This window comes from Narcine bancroftii, chromosome 1, assembly GCF_036971445.1.
Source record: "Narcine bancroftii isolate sNarBan1 chromosome 1, sNarBan1.hap1, whole genome shotgun sequence".
Taxonomy (NCBI): Eukaryota; Metazoa; Chordata; class Chondrichthyes; order Torpediniformes; family Narcinidae; genus Narcine; species Narcine bancroftii.
Window position 1 is genome coordinate 157,994,315 of NC_091469.1, and position 22,955 is coordinate 158,017,269.

Consider the following 22,955-nt stretch of genomic DNA (forward strand, 5'->3'; position numbering starts at 1 on the left):
CTTCAGAGTAACGTCATCCGCCTGTTCCACCGTTGAGGTCTTGGATGGATTGTTCTTTGTTAGGAACCTCACCTTCATCCTTCCTGCCATGGGTGGCCCTACCAGGAGCACACGGCATCACTCTTGGGATCTCAAGACCACACAAGCTTCTCTACCATGTAATGGATAAATATTGGGAGGAATTTGGTAAGATTAGAGTGGGTTACATACATACACACATTTTAAAACAGATCTTATTTGAAATACTAAGAATTCATATTCAGTAACGTTGCAGAAACTTTGGAGAATGATAAACACTTTTTTCAAGTCGGTGCTAATTGGAATGATGTCATGAAATGAATAGACCATTGTCTTGAAGGAAACAAATTGGCTGTTTGCAAGTACCTACAGAGTGCTCACAGAAAGGTCACTCTTAGGTTTTGCTTACCTAAGACAACAGCTTGCAAGTGAGAGTCACGTGGGCTTTCTGGCAGTTGGAGAGAGAGAGAGAGAGAGAGAGAGAGAGAGGACAAGCTCAACAAGCTCTCTCAGCTAGTGTTTCTGACACTGAAAGCAGCTGAATAGTGCAAGCCAGGAAGAGCTGGTTGGAAACAGAAAGTCCCAGAGCAGTGGATGGCTGGAAGTGCAATCTGTCTGATGTTTCTCTTGGAATAAGCAGAACAGAAAGGAACTCTGTAGTAGCCTGAAGAAAGGGGTTACCATCTGGAGAACCCTGATGGGGCAAGATTGATCAGCGAGACATTGAGGTGACTAATGGTGGTACCTCAGTTGTGGAGATCCTGGAACAACAACTATCTCTCTCTGCAAACCCTATAAGAACCTTCCTGAGCAGTAAACATTTACCTTTCGAGCACCAAAGCCTGGTGAACTATATACATGTTAAATTCTGTGCACAATATGGTGATTGCCTGAAACCAGAAAACTTGGAAGAAGGAGAAGTGAGATTGAACTGTGAACCAAAGAACTTTTCTTAAATTTACACACACATCATACATGTGCACTTAGAATTAGAAGGGGGTTAATTTGGATTAGTTAAGTATAGAGATAAGTTAATGTTTGATTCTGTTTTCATGTTTAAAGATAATTAAAAACAACTTTTGTTTAAGTAACTACTTGTCTTGGTGAATGTCTATTGCTGCTGGGTTTTGGGGTCCTCTGGGCTCGTAACAGACACGACAAGGTGACAATTCCCGGAGAAGGCCAACACGGTGGCCCAGGATAGATAGCATTTTATCTTACGGCACTTCTATTTTGTTATTATTTTAAATTAAATTAAAATCAGTTTTAAATTTGATTTTTAAAAAAATTTAAAATTGAGGGATGCAGCCCACAAGCCCTTGTCACCCAAATACCCCCATTAACCAATGACTCTTGTTCGTTTTAGAATTTTACATTGGAAAACTAATGATCGATGGTTATTATCATTATGACCCAAGTTCTTGGTAAATGGAATTGGTATGATGGGTTTCTGATGGCAGTGTGGATATAATTGCTGATTCGGACTCTATTGCATGTGGCTATAAAATGTCTTCCTTCTGGTCACTAATTACAACAGACCTGATATTTGTGAAGGAAATTAAGAAACATTGAGCAACTTCCGAGTTTCTATGCCAAGAAATAACAAGCAGTAGCCAAAGAGGACTCCACAATGAAGTACTGAGAATGAACTCTCTTGCGGTTTATCTCTGCATGGTCTTGCTGTCAGTCGTCGTTCAGGGTTACAGTAGGTATTTTCTATTCACCTTGTTTTTGTCTCTTCTTCTCTCCTTTGGCTTGAATTTCCACCACACTAATGGTGCTCCACCTCTTTGGACTTTGGTTAAGTCTGGCCTAGCCGAGATGGGGGTTGCTGGAGCTTTGAGTGCCTTTGAGAAGAAAGTTGGGGGAGGGGGTGGTAGGGGGGAGCAGGGTGTGTTAAGCCACATTCTTGAAATACTACACTCTTGGTGAAGGTGATCTGGTGGCAGAGCAGGTGGAGAAAAATGTATACAGATTTTGAGCTTTGTAATAGAGGAAAAAGAGGGATGAGAACGAGCGAGAGAGGGAAGAAAGAGAAAGCAGGAGAAGAGTGAAAGTGAAAGCAAAAAAGAAAGAGAGAATGGATAGAGAAAACAAGGGAGAAAGTGAGAGAAAGATCTTGAAGGAGAAGATAGAAGAGAAAGAGGGTAAAAGAAAGAAAGAGTGAACGAAAGGAAGAAAGTGAAAGTGAGAGAGAGAAAAGGAATGAAAGAGAGAGAAGAGAATGAGAGAGAGATTGAAAGGGAGAGAGAGAGAGAGAGAGAAACAATAAACACATGAGAAAAAGGTTGGCATGAGTAGGCGGTAATGTGGAGTTGGGGTTTGAATGCAGATGCTGGATTATTGAGTGAACCAGGAGAAGCTGGAGGACTCCATGGGTCAGTTAGTATCTATGGAGAGGACATAAGAAATAGGAGCAGGAGTCGGCCATCAGGCCCATCGAGCCTCTCCGCCATTCAATAAGGTAATGGCTGATCAGATTATTGACTCAACTCCACCTACCTGCCTTTTCCCCATAATCCCTTAATTCCATTTTTATGTAAAAATCTATCTAGCTGAATCTTAAATATGTTTAATGAAGTCGCCTCAACTGCTTCCCTGGGCAGAGAATTCCACAGATTCACAACTCTCTGGGAAAAACAGTTTTTCCTCATCTCCATCTTAAATCTACTCCCCTGAATATTAACACTCTGTCCCCTAGTTCTGGTCTCTTCTACCAGTGAAAACAATTTTCCTGCCTCTATCTTATCCCTTTCATAATTTTATATGCTTCAATAAGATCTCCTCTCATTCAAGTGAGTATAATCCCAGGCGATTGAGTCTCTCCTCGTAGGTCAACTCCATCATCTCTGGGATCAACCTGGTGAACCTCCTCTGGACTGCTTCCAAGGCCAGTATATTCTTCCTCAAGTCTGGAGACCAGAACTGCACACAGTTCTCCAAGTGCGGCCTCACCAGTACCTTGTATGGTTGCAGCACGACCTCTCTCTCTGCTCTCAAATTTCATTCCTCTAGCGATGAAGGCCAACATTCCATTTGCCTTCTTAATAACTTGTTGCACCTGCAACCCAACCTTTTGTGATTCATGCACAAGCCCTCCCAAGTCCTTCTGCTCTACAGCAGGCTGCAGTTTCTCCTAAATAATAATCTGCTCTTCTATTTTTCCTGCCAAAGTGGATGACCTCGCATTTACTAATGTTGTACTCCATCTGCCAGACCTTTGCTCATTCACCTAACTTAACTATATCATTCTGCAGTCTCTCCACATCCTCTGTACTTTTCCACTCAGTTTAGTATCATCCACAAATTTGGCTTCACTACTCTCTGTCCCCTCTTCCAAATCATCAATATAAATGGTGAACAGCTGTGGGCCCAGCACCAACCCCTGTTGTACCCCACTTACCCCCATTTATCCCGACTCTCTGCCTTCTGTCAGTTAACCAATCCTCAATCCATGCCAATCTACTTCCCCTGACTCCATTCATCTGTATCTTATTTGATACATCTCTTGTGCGGCACCTTATCAAATGCCTTCTGGAAATTCAAATATACAACATCAACCTGTTCCCCTCTATCTACCACACCCACAATATCCCCAAAGAACTCCAGCAAGCTTGTTAAACAAGACCTGCCCTTTCTCAATCCATGCTGCATCTGCCTGATGGAACCCTTTCATTCTAAATGTCTCGCTATTATCCTTTATGACACCTTCAAACATTTTCCCGTCCTCAGCCGTTAAGCTAAATGGCCGATAGTTACCCGTCTTCTGCCTACATCCCTTTTTCAAAAGTGGAGTGACATTTGCTGTTTTCCAATCTGCCGGGACCTGCCCAGAATCCAGAGAATTTTAGAAATGACTACCAACGCATTGACTATATCTCCGCCATTTCCTTCTGTACCCTGGGATGCCTCCCATCAGGACCAGGGGATTTGTCTGCTTTCAGTCCCATTAGTTTGCTCATCACTATCTCTTTTGTAACAATTATTTTATCGAGGCCCTCACCTCCCTTTGCCTCCCTACCACCACTCTTTGCCATGCTGGACATGTCTTCCACTGTGAAGAGTGACACAATATATCTGTTCAATGCCTCGGTCATTTCCCCATTACTCAATATTAATGTCCCTTTCTCATCTTCCAAGGGATCCATGTTGACTCAGGCCACCCTCTTCCGTTTTATATATTTATAAAATGTTTTGCTATCTGTTTTTATATTTGGTGCTAATTTCCCTTCATGATCCTTCCTTTTCCTTATTTCCCGTTTAGTTCTCCTTTGTTGCCTTTTAAAGCTTTCCCAGTCCTTCAGTTCCCCACTACTCTTGGCTACTTTGTACACATGAGCTTTTAATTTTATACTTTCCTTTATTTCCTTAGTTAACCAAGGCTGACTCTTCCCTCTCTTACTGCCCTTATTTTTAAATGGGAATATATTTTTGTTGAGTACCTTGAAAAATCTCTTTGAAAGTCTTCCACTGTTCTGCCAACTGGCCTCTGCTCCCAGTCCACGCTGACCAATTCCTCCCTCATCCTCTCCCCTGTTCAACCATCATTTATACAATTAACTCTTCCTACTAACGTTATTGGTAAGTCCTTCCATCTATTTAAATAATTTTTAATTTTAGCCAATAATGGAAAATAATTCAACGCAAATAAATTATCTTAATTATTGTCAATAAAATAATATCCAAATATTTAATTCAGTCAGACCATCTAAACTTCACAATCTTCCTACATAACGAAAAATCCATCTCCGTCAGAGCTTGACGATGTAGATGCCTTATCTGCGTTTGGTCGCATTCAGTGCAGCAGATTAGATTGGATGGAGTTGCTATGGATGGAAGTGATGAGGGGGGTGAAAGGGGAGACATTGGGGCACATTTTGAATCTTGTACATTTGCAGTGGGAAGTGACAAAGGGGGTGATCCGTTGTGCAGGGAGGGACAAATGGATCAATGAAGAGGCTAATCCTTATGGGATTAGATAGAGATGCCAACTAGTAGTGGGATCACGTTGACATTGGCTGAAGCATCCAAGAGTGGCTTATCAGATGGGAAAGTGAAGACATAGAGGGCTCTCTTTGTCCTTAACACCATAGGACATAGGAGAAGAATTAGCCCATTCAGCCCATTGAGTCTGCCCCACCGTTCCATCATGGCAAATTTACTCTACTTTTTGACCCATTCTCATGCCTTCTCCCCTGATACACCATCAATAATCACAAAAGTCTGAAGCGATGAAACTATCAGGGTTTTATTAACTATAGACTGGAACAGCCATCAGCCTCATTGACTGATCGAGAGAGAGTGGAATGGGGAGCATGCAAGGGGCTGTGGGTAGGATCGGTCTCGGGAGGCGTGTCCAGCTGGCAGCAGCCAATCATAGCGTAACAGTGGTTTACCTCATCTCATAACCCTTGATTCCCTTCCTGATCAAAAATATCTACCTTCGCTTTAATATTCCCAATGACTCGGCATCCACAGCCATTCCTGGCAACAAATTCCTCAAATTCTCTATCCTCCAAGTAAAGAAATTCTTCCCCATCTCTGTTCTAAAAGGAAGTATTTGTATTCTATGGCTCTGCCCTCTGGTCGCAGGCTCCCCCATCACTGGAAACATCCTCTCCACAACCACTTTATCATCAGTATTCAATAGGTTTTAATGAGATTCCCCCCCCCCCCCCCATTCTTCTAAATTCCAGCAAGTACAATTCCAACACCTTCAAACTCTTCTGAAGTGAAAACCCTTTCACTCTAGGGATCATCCTTGTAAACCTCCTCTGGACCCTCTCCAAATCCAACACATCCTTCTTTAGATCTGGAGCCCAACAGCATGGTTGGCACTACGCTGTTACAGCACCAGTGATCCGGACCTGGGTACGAATCCCACGCTGTCTGCAAGGAGTTGGTACGTTCTCCCTGTACCTGCGTGGGTTTTCCCCAGAGGGCTCCGGTTTCCTCCCACCCTTCAAAATCGTACCGGGGGTGTAATTGGGCGGCATGGACTCGTGGGCCAAAAGGGCCTGTTACTGTGCTGTAGGTCTAAATTTTTAAAACTGCTCACAATACTCCAAGTGCGGTCTGACCAATGCCTTAACATCATATCCTTGCTTTGATATTCTATTCCTCTCAAAATAAATGCGAGCATTCCATTTGCTTTCCTTACCAGTGCAGCACAGAAAAAGGGCTTTCAGCCCTTTTAGTCTGTGCCAAACTATTCTTCTGTCTAGTTCCACTGATTCTACATGCAAAGTTGGCCTTTAGTGAGTCCGCGCACCAGATTTTATTTAGTGGGAGTGCGGGCGAGATGGGCCAAACAGTCTCTTGCTCCTCATTCATGGCCTGTTTGTTCTCACTGCCATAGCGAGGGTTGCAAGGAGACATGTCAGAGTCACACAGCGTAGAGATCTGGCCCCACATCCCACACCGACCAAAATGTCCCAGCTGCACTGGTCCCTCCTGCCTGCTTTTGGCTCAGATCCCTCTAAACTCATCCTATCCATGTATCCGTTTGAATGTTTTTGCAACGCTACAATAGCAGCTCCTCTGGCAGCCCATTCTAGACACTCACCACCCTCTGTGTGAAAAAAATTGCCCCTCAGCTACCTGTTAAATTTTCCACCCCTGATCTTTAACCGATGTCCTCTGGTCACTGATGTCTCTGGAGGAGGGGGCGATGGTTGAACATTCTAGGTTGCTCGTTAGCAGCAAATAAGTTCTCAGAATTATCTCTGAGTCACGGACTATCAATCAATCTATTTGACTCACAACTTGATATACCTGATGGAGGTGCCTGAAATTCTGGTGTGGACCGAGGGAGGCTGTTGCCATTGGTGGAAGGGATAAGAGCTGAGACTGTAGGATAAAGGTTAATTGGCCAAGGGGCATTACCCCATCAGGCGCAGGTTGGGCTGTAACATGGGATCAGGGCTGGGAGTGGGAGTATTCAAAAGGGCCTGGATACTTTTACGAAAGCAAGGAATTTTTTGGGCGGTGGGAGAGTGCTCTGGCATGGAGCCTGAATGGGCTAAATGGCCTTCCTGGCTGTAACCAGCCCATGACCCGGAGAGAGTTCCAACAGCTTGTTTGCTCGTGAATGCCGAGAATGTCCAACCATTTTCCTGCAGAAAACGGAGCAGCAAAACTATAAAAACCATTAACACCTGGAGAACAGACAATATTGAAAAACATCCCAAAGCACCTGATTGAATCCCAGCCGGTAACACTCCCATGTATCCATTGTTGTACAAATGCCTGAGCCCCTCCCGCTTCAGACCTTAACCACTCCCCTGCAAACCAGACAAAGGATGAAACTTGCGACAGTGACATCACTAGGGTTGGTGTCACCCAGCGGGGTAACTCGTGGTGTCACCCTCCACCCTCCCACGATGGACCACCTCCCGTACCAGACCATACTGACGTATGTACTAACGCTCCTCGTAAATTGTACTTCCCATAGATCGCTGAATGTACCGGCGATCACTGTGAGATAAACAACTTGCAAAATTAAAATTACACCTTTAAATTACAATATCATTCTACTTCATTCTCAAGAAAGTTATTGATTCAGGTTCACAAATACTAATTACCACAAAATTGTAGCTAAAATGACAGAATATTTGACAAAAGCAGCGACTATAACAACACCAGCGGCAATGAAAACAACAGCGCGCAGATGAAACCACGCGATTCGAAGCATTGTGATACTTTTAAAATTTAGACACACGGTAGGGTAACAGGCCATTTCGGCCTACGAGGCCGTGCTGCCCAATTACACCCCATTAACCTACAACATTTCGAACGGTGGGAGGAAACCGGAGCCCCCGGGGAAAACCCACGCAGACACGGGGAGAACGTACAAACTCCTTACAGACAGCGCGGGATTCGAAACCTGGTCCCGATCGCTGGCGCTGTAAGGGCATTGCGCTAATAGCTACGCTAACTGTGGCACCCACAATGTCATAATCCCAAATTCTAAGCTTGACTCGGTGCACCTGAGAACATTTCCACCATGTTCAACCCGTTGACTTCTGACATTACATGCAATTTTCACATCATCTTTTCCCTCCTCCACTCCTCTATCTGCTCTGGCACCCTAGTTCTCATCCCCCTGCTAACCTACTTTAAACTCCCCAGAGCAGCACAAGCAAGCCTTCCTGCAAGGATATCAGTTCTCCTCCAGTTCAGATGCAAACTGTCCCATCGGCACAGGTCCCACCTTCCCTGGGAGAGAGGCCAATACCTGAAGCCCTCCCCCATGCACCAGGTTTTTAGCTGTGGGTTAAGCTGCATCATCCTCCTATCTCTGACCTCAAATCTTTCCCTCTCTGCAGATGTTCTGTTTCCCAATGGGACGATGTCTGCGGCTGATAAGGTGTTTGCCGTGGAAGGAGGCTTTGCCGTGTTGCCGTGTACTTTTACCCACAACTGCATTAATCAGACCATCACCGGTTCAGTGATGTGGTACCGGAGGAAATTCTGGGATCAAAACCTTGTGTTTGACTGTACATTTCATGGCCCCAGCCTCTCCTGGTGTGATAAAGAGGCGCAAGAGGCCGGAGGTGGTCGCTTCAGATTCGTGGGGGACCTCAGCCAGAGAGATGCCTCCATCATGGTGGAGGATCTGCGGCAGGAAGATAACGCCAAATATCGTTGCGGACTGGAGCTCAACGTTGGAAAGTTTCAATCTGAGTTAATAACGCACTTGTTTGTAAGAGGTGAGGAATACTGTTCAAGTTTGCAACTACTCCAGAGGTCACAGAGCATACGTCTCCCCTGTCCAACGCTGATAAATAAATGTATACCAGTCCTGTGTCTCGTCCGGATGGAGATGTTTAATTACAATTTCGCGATACAGCACGGTAACAGGCCACGCCGTGCAAATTCATACAACTATATAAACATATACAGCACAGAAACAGGCCAGTTTGGCCCTATTAGTCCGTGCCAAACATCTTCTCCCACCAAGTCCCACTGAGCTGCTTTTGATCCATAATCCTCCACACCCCTCCCATCCATATTCCTATCCAACCTATCCTTGAACATTAACATTGATCTCGCTTCTACCACCACTGCTGGAAGTTTATTCCATACTCCCTCTGTGCGAAGAAATTCCCTTAAACATTTCCCCTTTTAGTTTCAGTCCATGCCCTTTTGTTTGAACTTCCCCCCACTCTCAGTGGAAAAAGCCTGTCCACATTCACTCTATCTGTCCCCCTTATAATTTTGAATACCTCTATCAAATCACCCCTCAACCTTCTACACTCCAGGGAATCAAGTCTCGGCCTGTAACTTAAACCCTGAAACCCCGGCCACATTCTCATAAACCTCCTCTGCACTCTCTCTATACTGTTTATATCCTTCCTGTAATTTGGAGACCAAAACTGCACACAATATTCCAAATTTGGCCTCACCGATGCCTTCTACAATTTCAACATAACATCCCAACTCCCGTGTTTTATACTCCGATTTATGAAAGTCATCATACTAAATGCCTTCTTCACCACCCTGTCCACATGTGATTCAACTTTCAGAGAATTATGTACCATGACTCCTTAATCCCTTTGTTCCACCATTTAACGTGTATGCCCTATTTTGATTAGTCCTACCAAAATGTAGCAACTCCATCTTTCAACCCACTCTTCTAACTGTCCAATATCACCCTCTAAGCTTTGATAATCTTCCTCACTGTCCACAACACCACCAACCTTTGTATCATCTGCAAATTTACTAATCCAATTTGCCACCCTATCATCTAGATCGTTAATATATATGACAAACAACAATGGACCCAGTACCGATCCATGAGACACTCCACTCGACAGCGGCCTCCAATTTGACAAACAATTTTCCACCACTACTCTCTGGCATCTCCCATCCAACCACTGTTGAATCCATTTCACTATTTCATCATTAATACCTAATGCTTCCACCTTCCTTCCTAACCTCTATGGGGAACCTTATCAAAAGCCTTCCTGAAGTCCAAATAGACAACATCCTCATCAACCTTTTTAGTAACTTCCTCGAAAAACTCTAAAAGATTTGTTAGACATGATCTGCCATGTACAAAACCATGCTGTCTACTCCAAATCAATTCCTGTCTTTCCCAATAGTTATATATACCATCTCTAAGAACACTTTCCATTAATTTACACACCACCAATGTCAGACTTATAGGCTTATAATTACTAGGTCTACTTTTAGATCTTTTTTTGAACAGCGGAACAACATGAGCTACCCTCCAGTCCTCCGGGACTTTCCCCGTGGCCAGTGACATTTTAAATATTTCTGTCAACGTCCCCACTATTTGTTCACCAACCTTCCTCAGGGTCCTAGGGACTATTTTGTCAGGACCTGAAGATTATCCACCTTGATCTTTTTCAATATAGCCAACACTACCTCCTCATTAATCCTTATATTATCCATGAGCTCCCTACCATATTTCTTCACTTCATCTGGCTCAATAATCTTTTCCTTAGTGAATACTGACTTCTCATGGAGCCAATTTCCCCCCGCTCCCCCCATCTTCAAGGGGTCCAATTTTATCACTCACTGTTCTTTAACTTTTAATGTACATATAGAAACCCTTTGGATTTATTTTTAATAAAGCAGTTTCATTTCTCCTTTTAGCCTTTCTAATTTCTTCTTAAGATATTTTTTATAAACACTCCTTATATTCCTCAAGCAATTCATCTATTCCCTACTGTTTATGCCTGTTGTACACATTCCTCTTCCTCCGAACCAATTTCCCAATATCTTTTGAAAACCTACAATTAACCTACAATCCCCTTGAATGTTTTAAAGGGTGGGGGAAACTGGAGCACCCAGGGAAAACCCACGCAGACACGGGGAGAATGTGCAAACTCCTTACAGACAGCACAGAGTCAAACCTATGTCAGTGCCGTCTGTCTCAAATGATGAACAGAAGCAGGATCTGGGGATGCCCAGATTCACTGTTGCTCCCTCTCTCCCTCTGCAGGGCAGTACTGAGGGAACACCACAGTGTCAGAAGTGCCCCATCCCCATGCAGTGTTTTGGAACCATCCTTCGATCTGTCCTCTCCCCTGCACCCATCCTGACCCACCTTCCCTTGTCCTTCACTGTCAGCTCCATTCAGGGCAGCATCTCTCTCTCTCTCTCTCTCTCGCTCTCTCTCGCTCTCTCTCGCTCTCTCTCTCTCTCTCTCTCTCTCTTTCTCTCTCTCTCTCTCTCTCTCTCTCTCTCTCTCTCTCTACTCACCACAGAGAGAGGTAGAATCAAGTCAATCCACTCATAACATAACATAACATAACAATTACAGCACGGAAACAGGCCATTAGGCCCTTCTAGTCCGCACCGAACCAAACACCCCTTTCTAGTCCCACCTCCCTGCACAATGCCCATAACCCTCCATCTTCTTCTCATCCATATACCTGTCCAACCTTTTCTTAAATAATACAATTGACTCCGCCGCCACTATTTCTCCCGGAAGCTCATTCCACACGGCTACCACTCTCTGAGTAAAGAAGTTCCCCCTCATGTTACCTCTAAACCTCTGCCCCTTAATTCTTAACTCATGTCCTCTTGTTTTAATCTTTCCCCCTCTTAACGGAAATAGTCTATCCACATCCACTCTGTCTATCCCTTTCATAATCTTAAATACTTCTATCAAATCCCCTCTCAACCTTCTACGCTCCAAAGAATAAAGACCTAATCTGTCCAATCTCTCCCTGTACTCTAGATGCTTAAACCCAGGTAACATTCTGGTAAACCTTCTCTGCACTCTCTCTACTCTGTTTATATCCTTCCTATAATTAGGCGACCAGAACTGCACACAGAACTCCAAATTAGGCCGCACCAACGTCTTATACAATCTCAACATCACCTCCCAACTCCTATATTCCATGCAATGATTGATAAAGGCCAGCATACTAAAAGCCTTCTTCACCACTCTATTCACGTGAGTTTCTACCTTCAGGGAACGATGTACCGTTACTCCTAAATCTTTCTGCTCTTCTGTATTCATCAATGCTCTCCCATTTACCACGTATGTCCTATTCTGATTCTTCTTACCAAAATGAAGCACCTCACACTTATCAGCATTAAATTCCATCTGCCATTTTTCAGCCCACTTTTCTAAGCAGCCCAAATCCCTCTGCAATCCTTGAAAACCTTCTTCATTATCCACTATTCCACCTATCTTAGTATCGTCTGCATATTTACTAATCCAATTCACCACCCCATCATCTAGATCATTAATGTATATAACGAACAACAATGGGCCCAATACAGATCCTTGAGGCACACCACTGGTCACCGGCCTCCAACCTGACAGACAATTATCCACTACCACTCTCTGGCCTCTCCCTTTCAGCCAATGTTCAATCCATTTGACTATCTTAAAATTTATACCTAAAGACTGCACCTTCCTAACTAACCTACCATGTGGTACCTTATCGAAGGCCTTACTGAAGTCCATATAGACAACATCCACTGCGCTACCCTCATCCACATTCCTAGTCACCTCTTCAAAAAATTCAATCAGATTGGTCAAACATGACCTTCCTCCCACAAATCCATGTTGAGTGCTCCTGATCAGACCCTGTCTATCCAGATGTTTATAAGTACTATCTCTAAGAATTTTCTCCATTAATTTACCTACCACAGACGTCAAACTTACAGGCCGATAGTTGCCAGGCTTCCTCCTTGAACCCTTTTTAAATAACGGAACCACATGCACAATGCGCCAATCCTCCAGCACTATCCCCATATCTAATGACATTTGGAAAATTACCGCCAGAGCCTCTGCTATTTCCTCCCTCACTTCTCTCAATGTCCTGGGGAAGATCCCGTCTGGTCCCGGAGACTTATCCACCTTTATATTCTTCAAAAGCTTTAAAACTACACCTTTTGTAATCTCTATATTCCCCATATTTACCCAATTTGCTTTTTTTTATCTCACATCTCCCAGTATCCTTCTCCTTAGTGAATACCGAAGAAAAGAAACTGTTCAATATCTCCCCCATTTCTCTAGGCTCCACACAAAAATCACTGATGCATTCATGTGTCTGTTCTTCCCTCAGCTCCTGACCACAGGGTATCAGTGGTGACTGGAGCAGAGGGAGCATCAGCCACCTTACCCTGTATCTTCTCACAGACTCCATTTTACACCGTACACATGGTCACCTGGATGACGAAAGATCCCTACCGACACGTTGTTACATTCAGACATCAATCTAATGGATTGTGGGCAGTGGAAAGAGGTGCAACTCGGTACGAGCTCATCGGGGACCCTAAACAGGGAAATGCCTCAACCCAGATAAACCAGCTGAGTGTGCAAGACAGTCATATTTACCTGTGTTTAGTGGAGTTTCATATGCCAATCTACCTTCAGAAAAAGCAGCCATTTTCCCAAATATCCCAGCGTGATGTCCGGCTGCAGGTCCTATCCGGTAAGAACCTGTTACCACATTCTGGGGCGCACAGTGAAGTGGTAAAGGAGAGAGGGGAACAGAAGCAGGGAAGCCCATCTCTCAGCTGGGTCAGTCTCACCTCTGAGACATCGTTCCATAGCACTGTTCCAATTATGCTTGGAAGAGTGGGCTGAAAGTTGGCAGATGGAGTTTAATGTAGATAAGTGTGAGGTGCTTCATTTTGGGAGGAATAACCAAAACAGGACGTATGCAGTGAAGGGGAAGGGATTGAGGAATGCAGAGGAACAGAGGAATAACAGTTCAGCGTTCCTTGAAGGTGGATTCCCATGTAGATAGGGTGGTGAAGAAGGCTTTTGGAATGCAGGCCTTTATAAATCATAGCATAGAATATAGGAGCTGGGAGGTGATGTTGAGACTGTTCAAGGTATTGGTGAGGCCAAGTTTGGAGTATTGTGTGCAATTCTGGTCTCCAAATTATAGGAAGGATATAAATAAGGTGGAGAGGGTGCAGAGAAGATTTAGTAAAATGTTGCCTGGATTGCAGTATCTAGAATACGGAGAAAGATTGAGTCGACTGGGTCTTTATTTATTGGAACGTAGAAGGTTGAAGGGGGATCTGATAGAGGTATTTAAAATTATGAAGGGATTGGAACGAGGGGTCATAAGTTAAGGGTTAGGGGGCATAACTTTAGGAGTAATATGAGAGGGGGCTTCTTCACTCAGAGAGGGGTGGCTGAGTGGAATAACCTTCCGGAAGAGGTGGTTGCAGCAGGGTCAATTCTATCATTTAAGAGGAGGTCAGATGAGTATATGGATGTGAGGGGGTTGGAGGGTCATGGGCAGGGAGCAGGTAGGTGAACTAGTGGAGTTTCACTTAAATCGGTGTGGACTAGAGATGGCCTGTTTCCGTACTGTAAATGCTATATGGTTATATGATGTCAAACCAAAGTGCAGACTATCCCCTCAAGTGCTGATCAAGCCTCTGGAGAATCCTTCAGCATGTTGTACCGTTTAATTAAGAGGGAGCACCAGATCATTGGATAAGCATGCGTATGACCCATAGGTGGATGGTCTGGAGGATTACCAGTGGTTACAGAGAGTCACTGGAATGTCACAGAACTGGACTGAGAGTGGTGGGTGCCCGGAATGCATTGCCAGGGGTGGTGGAGGACACTGTTAAAATAGGATTGCGGCGTGCGCGCTATCACGAAGTGTGGAAGGAAGACACACACACGAGGAGTCGAAGTCGAAGACTGATCTATTGCACTGGCAGCTCTGCTTTTATATGGGGCCCCTGGCTCTGACATCAGGGCCCAGCGTCTTCGGAGTCCCAGCCTCGGGTTGGCCACCATTCCCGCCAGAGGTCCCCATCTTCCCACCGTGTGGAGGTCATCTGGGATGACAGTCGGTGTCACCCCCTGGTCCGCCCAGTTGCCATGTTTGTCGGCCATTTTGTGGGCTGGTTTGCATCTCCATGCACTGGCCGCTGCATGACCTCCCCTCCCTAGAACCAATGACCAGCCCATTGTCCGTAGCCTTCAGTGGCCTGCCCCTGTGTCATGGGGTGGACTGGAGACCATCTTGTTACAGTCCAGATATGCTACCATCAGGTAGTTGGCGGTAAAAGTTTCCTCCTTACTGCCGATGTCAAGGTCAAAGGTGGAACCATTGTTTCTAGGGCCCCTCGTAGGGTCATTGTAAGGGTGGTCTGTATGTGCCTCTCCTCACGAACACATTCTGGCAAGTCTTTAGGTCCTTCGGGACGCTATGTTTGGACTGGCTGTATGGTGGGGATTGCATGGGACCAACAACCCCAGCTTTCGCTGCAGGCTCTTGAGGGTTATCGTGGGGTCTTCTGGGCATTTATTGGGGGCCAGGAACTTCCCGGGGATGATTAAAGGTGCACCGTAGACCATCTCTTCCGCTCCACCAACCCGTTGGCCTGAGGGTGATATGCCATGGTGTGGTGGAGCTGTGATGCTCAGAGGTGAAGTATGCACACTGCCCCCCCCCCACCCCCGTCCAAGGTTAGGTGCTCCAGGACCCCGAAACAAGACACCCATGTGTCAACGAATGCCCTGATGCAGGTTTCTGTAGTGGTATCAGCCCGCGGGCCCTCCTCCGGCCACCTTGTAGAGTTGTCCACCATGGTTAAGAGGTCTCTTGCCCCATGGGAAACTGGCAACGGACCCACTATGACGATGTGTATATAGCTGAACCCACGCTGTGCTGGCTCAAAAGTCTGTGTGGGCGCTCTCGTGTCAACCTGCACTTTGGAGGACTGACAGTTCAGGCAGATTTTGACCCAACTGGCTGGCCTGTTTATGGAGCCCATGCCAGACAAACTTGTTGGCCACCATTTTAACCATGGCACAGATGGCAGGGCGCACCAGGTTGGAACAATGGAGCAGGGGCTGCTGGTGGAAACGTCGCATAGCAGCGTCAGGTTACCTGGACTGACAGAGTCGTCCTCCTCCCTGAGACCGGAGACAGTTGATCTGTTGTGAGGATCTCAGGGTCTTGCTGCTGCGCTTTGGTGAGGGCCACGTAATCCACCCCATGTATTGATTCGATCACAGGGGGAGTGACAGAGTGTTGGCTATCATGTTGCTTTCCCAGCGATATGCTGAATATCTGGGGTAAACTTGGACACGTAGGACAAGTGTCTCCATTGTTGGGCCGACCAAGGGTCCGATACCTTATGGAAGGTGAAAGTCAGCGGTTTGTGATCAGTGAACACCCTGAATTCCCGGCCTTCCAAAAAGTAATGGAAATGTCTTTCCGCCAGATACAGCGCTAATAGCTCTCGGTCAAAAGCACCGTATTTGAACTTGGGGATGGGGGGAGGGGCCTGCTGAAAAAGGCCAGGGGTTACCACTGGCAGTTAGGGCAATAGGTGCCTCCGGTCTCCGGTGGACCAGGAGTGTGGCAGATGCCAGCATGTCTTTGGCATTCTGGAACGCCCTGGAAGACTCATTGTCCCAAGTAATGTCATTTGACTTGTCTGACATTAGTGCAAAGAGGAGGCGCATAATGCTTGCCGCTGCCAGCATGAATCTGTGGTAAAAGTTTATTATACTGGCAAATTCCTGCAGCTCTTTTACTGTGCGTGGCTTAGTGAAATGCTGGACCGACTCGACCTTCTCGGGCAGGGTTGTAGCCCTGTGTCTGTTAATCCTGTGCCTCAAGAAATTAATGGTGTCCAGACTGAACTGGCATTTTGCGGGGATGGCGTTCAACCCAAACTCACTCAAACGGGTGCACTGTTGTCTCTGGTGGGCAGTCTGGTCCTTGCAGCTGTGGCTGGCAATGAGGATATCGTCCAAATAAATGAATGCAAATGGGAGGTACCGGCCCACTGTTTGCTGAAAAGTTAGACCAAAGGAAATGCAGAGAAATTCAAGGGGGTTATGATTACAGTCTTGGGGACATCCTGGCAGTGAACTGGGATTTAGTGGTACCCCCGGATGAGGTCCACCTTGGAGAACACCTGTGCCCCATGGAGGTTGGGGGAAAAGTCTTGGATGTGAGGCACAGGTTATCTGTTGGGCACGGTGATCTTGTTGAGGCAGCTGTTGTCACCGCATGGTCTCCAACTCCCAGCTGATTTGGACACTATGTGGAGGGGGTGCCCAGGAACTGTCGGAATGCCGCACAATCCCCAGCTCCTCCATTTTTTTAAATACCTCCTTCATCAGGCTGAACTTTTTGAGAGGGAGTTGGCATGCCTTGGCGTGGAGTGGGGCCTATCCCCTCCCCTCGGTCAACCTCCCCTGGTACCTTACCCTGTGCTTTGGCTCAGTCGTGGAGAACTGTGGGGCTTCTATTGAGGGGAGCTCCACCAGGATGTGGGCGAAAATTCATTGGCTGAGAGGGTTATAGAGTCCAGGTTGGGGGGGGGGGGGGTGCGCGGGAAGCTCGGCTTCCCCCAGGGGCAGAGTCAGAAAGGTTCTGGTGTGCACCAACACAGTCGCCAGAGGTTGACAAGCAGGCAGTGGGCCCAAAGGAAGTTGCATGGGGGAAGGTCCATTTAAAGTGGCCGTTGCCGAACTGAAGGGGGATGGTGTGAGTACGAAAAGTCAAAATGGAGGAGCTGTTGGCTGTCCTCAGTGCTGGGCCCTGCATGTTGCTGCGGGTGTCGAGGGCTGCAGGGGTTTGGATGCTTATCTTGGCGCCCGTGTCAACCAGGAAATGCCTGGCCAACAAGGAGTCCTAGACATAGTGGAGACTATCACGTGGTCCAACCGCCGCACCCATCAATGACGGATGGCCAGGGCAATTCCCGAAAGCCTGCAGGGTGGGTGGCATTGACGGGCCTTCGCACCCCATCGCTGATGATAGTAGCAAAGCTGTTCCGGGGTGTTCATTTGCCTTTCCCCTGGCCTTGATCCCATTGGGAGTTGTTCATAGGGCTTGCTGATGTGGTGTACAGCAGCACTGGTGCTCTTCTTTGCTCTCTGAAGCATGTCCACCTGGGCAGCGACCTCCCTGAGGGGCGCTGAAATTCTCGTCTTTGAGCAAGAGCCGTATATCTTCGGGCAGCTGGTCCAGAAAGATCTGCTCGAAGAGCAGGTAAGGTTTGTGGCCCTCTGTTAGAGCAAGCTTCTCGCTCATTGAGGCAGATGGGGCCCTGTCCCCCAATCTGTCCATATACAGCAATCGGGTGGCGTAGGAACGCCCGGAAGTGCGGATTAGTAGCTCTTTGAGGACTGCATATTTGCCTTGCTCCGGAGGCTGCCATAGGAAATCTACAACCCTTGCTGCTGTGTCCTGATCGAGGGCATCACGACATAGAAGTAACAGGTGTTAGCGGCGGCGATGTGGCAAAGCTTGAACTGAGCCTTGGCCTGCTCGAACCACACGTAATGGCTGTGACACCCAGAATGTTGGAAGCCTGAGAGAGACTGAGTGTTTGGTCATTGGTTCCACTTGATCCGTCATCTTCGGGTCCAACTGCCAGTTGGACCTGTCTGGGTCACCAATGTAGCATGCAAAGTGCGGAAAGAAGACACACACGAGGAGTTGAAGTCAAAGATTGATTTATTGAACTTGGCAGCTCTGTTTATGAGCCCCTGGTGCTGATGTCAGGGTCCCATGTCATCGGAGCACTGACCTCAGGTTGGCTGGCATTCCTGCCAGTGTTCCCCATCTTCCCATTGTGTGGAAGTCACATGGGACGACGGCTGGTGTCACCTTTGTGTCCACGCGGTCGCTGCGTCCGTCGGCCATTTTGTGGGCCAGTCCGTGTCTCTGTGCGCGTGCCACTACAGGCTCATTTAAAAGACTCTCCATAGGTACATTGATGTAAGAAAAATAGAGGGTTACTGGTGTGAGTGAGGGAAGGGCTAGATTGTGTGACAGGTTTATATAGGTCGGCAAAATGTCATGGGCTGAAGGGTCTGTTATATCAAATTTAAACATACAGCACAGTAACAGGCCATTTTGCTCCATGAGCCCATGCCACCCTATTTACACCCGATTAATGTACACCCCCGTTACGTTTTGAAGGGTGGGAGGAAACCTGAGTTCCCAGGGAAAACCCATGCAGACACGGAGAAAGTTCAAACTCTTTACAGACGGTGCGGGATTCCAACCCCGGTCCCGATCGCTGGCGCTGTAACTAGCATTGCGCTAACCACTACCTCAACCCTTGCTGCTCCTATTCTATTAAAAACCCAATGCTGGAGAAATTCAGCAGGTCAGAGTACTTTATATAGCAGAGATACATAATCAACGTTTTGGGCTTGAGCCCCTTCTTCAAGGCACCTTGTTTCACTTCCATTATATTCCATGTTCTATGATTGAACAAATCACATTGATCAAGGCAGAGTGGTTGATCTATGGATTTCAGGGGGGTATTTGCTTAGGTTCCCCATGCAATGTTAATTCAGAAAGTAAGGAATCACAGAATCCAAGGGGGCCTTCCTTTGTGGATACTGAATTGGCTTGCCCAGAGATGGCAGAGGGTGGTTGTAGATGGTCCCTATCCTGCGTGAAGAATCAGTGACCAGTGGTATTCGGCAGGGATCTATTCTGGGACCCCTCGTCTTTGCAATGGCCCAGGTGAGAGGGAGTGGAAGGGAGGGTTAGTAAGTATGAAAAAATGGGTGATATTGTGGATAGTCTGGAGGGTTGCCAGTGGTTATACAGAGGGCCATTGGTAGGACGCAGAGCTGGACTGTGGTGGCAGGTGAATTTTAGCTTGGAAAAGTGTGACGTAGTTCGCTTCAGTTGGTCAAATCTGAAGGCAGAATACCAGGTTAACGGGAGGGCTCTGAGCAGTGTGGAGGAAGTGAGAGATCCTGGGGCCCATGTCCACAGGACACTCAAAGCTGCTGCACAGGTTGAGAGTGCTGTTAAGAAGTCGTATGGTGTGCTGGCCTTCATTAGAATACCTGACTGTAAAAGCCACCTATTCTACCCCAATGCGGCTGTCGGGTGGCCACCTGAAAGTGGAGAACCCGGACAGGAGGAGCACTTACCTAATCCTCCTCCTGTAGGTATGTTCTTCAGCTCTGAGAATCTCCTGTTGCACCTGAAAGCAGCACCAGGCAAAGCGGCTAGCTTTGGTGCCTGACAGTCCCCTGGCATGGGGTGGCACTGAGCTGGGGTGGCTCAGTCCCGTAGTCCCGCGACGGGGGGCTGTCAGGCAGCGAGCAGGGGGCTGTCGGCAGCGGGGAGGGGGGCTGTCAGGCAGCGGGGAGGCAAGCTGTCAGGCGGCTGCCCCTGCCCTGACTCAGGAGCCGGTGTTTGCTCTGCTTCGGACCTTTCAGGCGGCAGAACACCGCCTTCAGCGCTGCCACCTGAACATCCCTTCGCAGACACCCGCAGCCGTTCTGGAGCCGTATTCTCCAGGCGATTCCACCTGAAAGCAGCTATTGACTGTGGGATTGAATTCAAGACTCGAGTTAATGTTGCAGCTGTACAAGACCCCATTCGAAATATTGTGTTCCATTCTGGTCATTGAATGCACAGCAGTATGAAAGTTTTCTGATGACATTACTACAGGATTAACTTTGTTTTTCCTGTCATAGTCTTCATTTCTTCACCTGAGTCAGGGTTGACGTCTCTCCTTGTCTCTGCAGTCACCGTGCTTCTTCCCGTTGTGATTTTGTGTATTCCACTTGGATTGAAAGCTTTTGGCCTTTTTGTCATGTGCATCGTTTTCTTCAGTAACAGGTATGTAATTTCACTGAAAACACTTACTTTTACGTGAGTCAATTTAAGGAGGGACCTTAGTGTGTGTTTGGAAGTTATTCAACTTTTACAGCACCCCGGATGAACCAACAACCTTTCCCCTCAAGCGGCAATGTCACGATCAGATTGGTGATTGAAGACATTGTGTAAAAAATAACTTGGGCTTTCAACATTATAACTTGGATCTATGGAACCTATTGGTTGTTGAGACCAAGGCAACACAGTGATGTCACGGCGAGGGTGACTTTTCCTGCACCCAGCACATAGAATTTACCTGGTCAGCACAAACCGTGTGCTCGATGTATATGCAGTTTCAGTCAGGTGGTTCCAAGCAGAGCAGGAGCCCAGACAATGTCGCCTCTCCCCATCCCACTGACAACAAGACTGGTTGGAAAGCCCTCGCCTCTACTCCATCTGGGACCATCCTCGTCAGTCCAGGCCCACATTCCTGGGTCCTGATTAAATCTCTCCCACCACTCCCTTCACTGCAATCCGCTTGATCCGTCCAAGGATATTAACAATCAAATGTGGTTTGATTGAATTCTATTTCCATAATCATTGTTGATCATCAGTTTCCCGTTCAATTTCCAATCTCAGTTTGTTCCCGTTTCAGCATGTTGGATGCAGACCAAGATCCCTGCGTTCCTCAACCCTCCCCTGGACTCTGCTATTCTTTGTGTAGGACCATCACTGGTTAGTCCTTTTACTTAACTAGAACGAACTTCCTTCCTGCCTGTCCTTGCCACCATCAATATTCACGACATTTGCGAAGCTACACATTTTATGCGAATGTGGGCCCTTGTGAATGTCAAATGTTGACATTGAATGAAGAGTTCTAGTGAAGCCTCGGTCCAAGTCCCTTTGCAGTTCGAAGTCAACGGAGATGCCAGGTGTGGTTATTGTCTAGTGACCAAGGGTCGTTTTAACTGGCATTGTTCTGTCCGCAGAAAGAGGCGGGGCAGATCCATCGCAGGAGGCGGAGGAGAGCAGATTTCTAACAACAGTGTGTACCCTCCCCATCCCAAAACCACGCGCCCATCTGAACAGCACTTTTGAGTGGAATCCTTGCTTGTCACCGATGATTTGGAACGAGTGGCTCAAGGAGCAGAAAAGCGAGTGCAAAATAGCTCCATGAATCCAGCCCATTAGAGTCTTAAATGGTGCCGGACTGGCAGATACTCTGCTCTATATTAACACATTAATACACGTTTAATTTACTTTGGACAAGACGTGGTTGTCTGAATGACCCAGTAGTCTGCTGAGATTAAAAGAGTGCGGGAGATGGGGCACGGCACTGCTTAGAACATAGAACATCACAGCACAATACATGCCCTTTGGCCCTCGATGTTGTGCCAACCGATATATATCCTACCAAATGTAAATACTAATCTCTTCCTATCCCATAACCCTCTATTTTTCTTTCATCCATGTGCCTCTTGAATGTCCCTATTGATCCAGCCTCCACCACCACCCTCAGCAAAGCCATTCCAGGCCCTTACTTTTCTTTGGCTTGGCTTCGCGGACGAAGATTTATGGAGGGGGTAAAAGTCCACGTCAGCTGCAGGCTCGTTTGTGGCTGACAAGTCCGATGCGGGACAGGCAGACACGGTTGCAGCGGTTTCAGGGGAAAATTGGTTGGTTGGGGTTTGGGTGTTGGCCCTTACTACTGTCTGCTTAAATAAACTTGCCTCTGAGGTCTCCCCTCAACCCCTCCCTTTACTCTGCTCACATGCCATCTGGTGTTTGCTGGGAAAAATGCGCTGGCCGTCCACCCTACCTATGCCTCTCAGGATTTTGTCGACCTCTATTAAATCTCCTCTCATGCTTCTTTGCTCCAAAGAGAAAAAGTCCCAGCTCTGTTTAAAAGGAGCACAGGAACATAGACTACCGCTTGTGTCAAAGGGTGGGGGAGGAATTGGTCCCACTGTGTGAACAGGGTTGGCAGGGAGCTGGGACTCCAGAGGAAGGAGTGCTGTACAACTGGGCCCGGGTTTGCATAAAGCTGGGCCTCGGTGTGTCAGTGCGTTATTTGGAACATGGGAAGCTGGCGCTGTGAGAATGAGTGCGGAACCCTGGACACTGGTGCATCAGCCATAGAAAACTGCAGCATGGAAAACAGGTCATTCAGCCCTTCCAGTCTGCGGTGACCATTGTTCAGCTGGTCCCCAATAACCTGCTCCTGTTCCATCACCCTCCAGGCTTCTCCCATCCATGTATCTATCCCATTTATTCTTAAAGCTCAAGATCGAGTCTGCACCCACCACATCAGGTGAGAGGAGATTTTACAGAGGTCAACCAGATTCTGAGAGTGGACAGACAGCACCTGTTTCCCAG

The 22,955-nt window shown here is 47.0% G+C and overlaps 1 protein-coding gene across 2 annotated transcripts; it reads left to right on the forward strand.

The window, feature by feature from the left end:
* The first annotated feature begins 1,616 nt into the window (after nt 1-1,616).
* Nucleotides 1,617-21,848, forward strand: LOC138765337 (junctional adhesion molecule-like). 2 transcript variants are annotated; one of them, XM_069942380.1, is made up of 6 exons: nt 1,617-1,723; nt 8,346-8,729; nt 13,074-13,442; nt 20,510-20,603; nt 21,235-21,314; nt 21,569-21,848. In XM_069942380.1, the coding sequence occupies exons 1-6, from the start codon at nt 1,663-1,665 to the stop codon at nt 21,754-21,756; spliced, it is 1,176 nt and encodes a 391-aa protein (XP_069798481.1). In that variant the 5' UTR covers nt 1,617-1,662; the 3' UTR covers nt 21,757-21,848. The 2 variants fall into 2 exon arrangements, with proteins under 2 accessions (XP_069798481.1, XP_069798484.1); XM_069942383.1 differs by lacking the exon at nt 21,235-21,314.
* The last annotated feature ends 1,107 nt before the right edge of the window (nt 21,849-22,955 follow it).